General features: G+C 45.9%; 1 protein-coding gene across 1 annotated transcript; it reads right to left on the reverse strand.

Moving 5' to 3' along the window:
- Nucleotides 1-594: 594 nt before the first annotated feature.
- On the reverse strand, nt 595-1,368 carry LOC138366459 (piggyBac transposable element-derived protein 4-like). The gene has a single exon (XM_069327508.1). It carries the CDS (start codon nt 1,366-1,368, stop codon nt 595-597), a length of 774 nt encoding a protein of 257 aa, XP_069183609.1.
- Nucleotides 1,369-2,405: the final 1,037 nt, after the last annotated feature.

Raw genomic sequence — 2,405 nt, forward strand, 5'->3', positions numbered from 1 at the left:
AGTTCGCGCGTGACGTCATCATTCCCTGGTCGCCCGTGGCGCACGGCTCAAAATGCTCGAGTTGTCACAAATATTTTTTTGTTAATTTTTTGGGTACAGTTCCAAGTACATTTTTTGTATTTTTTTTTGCCAATCCTATGTATAATGAACACGTACACTATATTATGACAGTAGAACATCCGTACTGTCCAAAGACACTGTTACATGCATGACACATGTGTACACATATTTTGCACACACATTTCCAATGTATCATGCTAATTTATGTATATTTACAATCAATTTACTTATATATATAAATAAAATAATATATTTATAAATAAAGATAATTTATTTATCTATTTACACACCGTACAGTATCACACACTATATACACACACCATAAACACACTCAGAACTCCGTGAGTGTGTGATATGCTGCGAAACAGCCAATGGGGCATAGTGGATCCTTGTATTCCATGCGCCAGGTACTGATGCATCTTCGCTTTTGTTCTCTTCGGGTAGTGTTCTTGCATACTCTACAGGCACGCTTACCCCTTATCCCATGATGCTGTGCCTGGCATATACTCGTGCATGTGGACACCGAACATCTCGTTACCCCCTCAGTCTGTCTGGAGCTGGGTGTGGCATTGTTGCTTGCACCCTGCGCGGTGCAACAGAGTCCTCCTTGCCATACTTTACTAGCAATTGTGACACAACAGCAACACTGAATGTCCATATAGACGGTCTCTTGCCAGATTTTACCAGGTAAATATTGAAGCAGTTGAGCACTGCTACATCTGTTAGGTGGAAAAAGAACTTTTTCATCCACTTCACAGACTTCCGCACGCACTCCACTGCACCGAGCATCATGTCACATTTATCTACGAGACGCATGTTCATGCTGTAATCTATGACACAATCTGGTTTATTAATGGGGAAGTGCATTTGAAAGTAGACTTTGCCACTGTCCAACATGACACCGGTGTGAATCGTAGTCAGCATATTCACCTCGCATCTGTCCCTCCACTGTACTGAGAGCATATTGTCATACTTGTGCAGCTGGCAATCACCCACTGCTATACTTATGCCAAACACTGGTATTTTATTCCTGTGGGCCTTCACAGTGCCACATACGCCAGTGTTGTGGGCAAGGAGGTATCTGGTCAACAAGGGACTTTTGTAATAGTTGTCGGTGAACAGTATATGCCCCTTGTTCAGTAACAGTTCCATCAGGATTTTTACGAGACAGCCGGACAACCCGTGTTCATCTTGAGCTGGTATGTCGACGTTTGTACCAGAATACAGAATTATGTCCATGACGATACCAGTCTCACAATCGCACAGCACGAAAAACTTGAGTCCAAATCGGTGGCGCTTTGATGGCATGTACTACTTGAATGCCAGTTGCCCATTGAACAGTACAAGCGATTCGTCGATTACCACATTCTGTGCAGTTACAAAATAATTGCGGAACTTCCCCATCATGTCACTGAACACCTTCTGTACCTTCCACAGTCTGTAGTGTCTGCCCTCATTTGCATTATTCTCGAAATGCAGGCACCTGAGAACAGGAACATATCACACGATATATACCAGTTGAACACTGGTGATGGAACAAGGCTGCCTTTGCTCCAATAATCCTGGATGACGTGTTTCTCAGAGTGCTTCATCATCATGCTCAGGGCGAGAAACACGTACATTTCGTCAATTATACTCACCAATTGTGGTGTCCTTCCATCGTGCGAAGCGTGAGGCAGGTAAAATGCCGGCGTCTATGAGGCTGTGAGCGTATTGGTTTGTCTCGGTCACAAGATGGGTCATAAATTCGTTGTCAAAATACGCCAAGAAATAGTCTATTTCTGCCATATGCGTCTTCATATAATAGTTGCCAACAGTAGAAATCCCATCCTACTCTTCTCCTCCCTGTTGCTCCAGCACGTCTCCTTCAGAGAGCCACTTCTGACAGCCACATCAAGTTCGCACGACACAGGAAGAATCACTCAACAGAGCAACATGCTTGCAGGAGGGGCGGCCAGTTAAGGCAAACGATCCTGTCTTGCAATTACGCTCCATGCATTGATGCTGACACCAGCAAGGGACACTAGGCATCGTGTCTCACTCAGCTTGTCTTATCTTCTCCTCTTCTTTCTTCTCTCTTCTTTCTTCTCTCTTCCTCCTCCCATGGGTCTTTGACAAGCGACCTGGGGTCCATTGGGGTCCGTCCGTCCTGGGGTCCATCCTGGGTAGACCGATGTTGGTGGGATAGACTGGAGTCGTTGTTGTTCCTCTTCCATCTTTACTATGTCATCTGGGGTCATCTGCAGAACGACCTGGGGTCCACTGGGGGTCCGTCCATCTTGGGGTCCACTGGGGTCCGTCCGTCCTGGGATCCACTGGGGTCCGTCCGTCCTGGGGTCCACTGG

The sequence above is a fragment of the Procambarus clarkii genome, chromosome 19, assembly GCF_040958095.1.
Source record: "Procambarus clarkii isolate CNS0578487 chromosome 19, FALCON_Pclarkii_2.0, whole genome shotgun sequence".
In the NCBI taxonomy this organism is placed as follows: domain Eukaryota; kingdom Metazoa; phylum Arthropoda; class Malacostraca; order Decapoda; family Cambaridae; genus Procambarus; species Procambarus clarkii.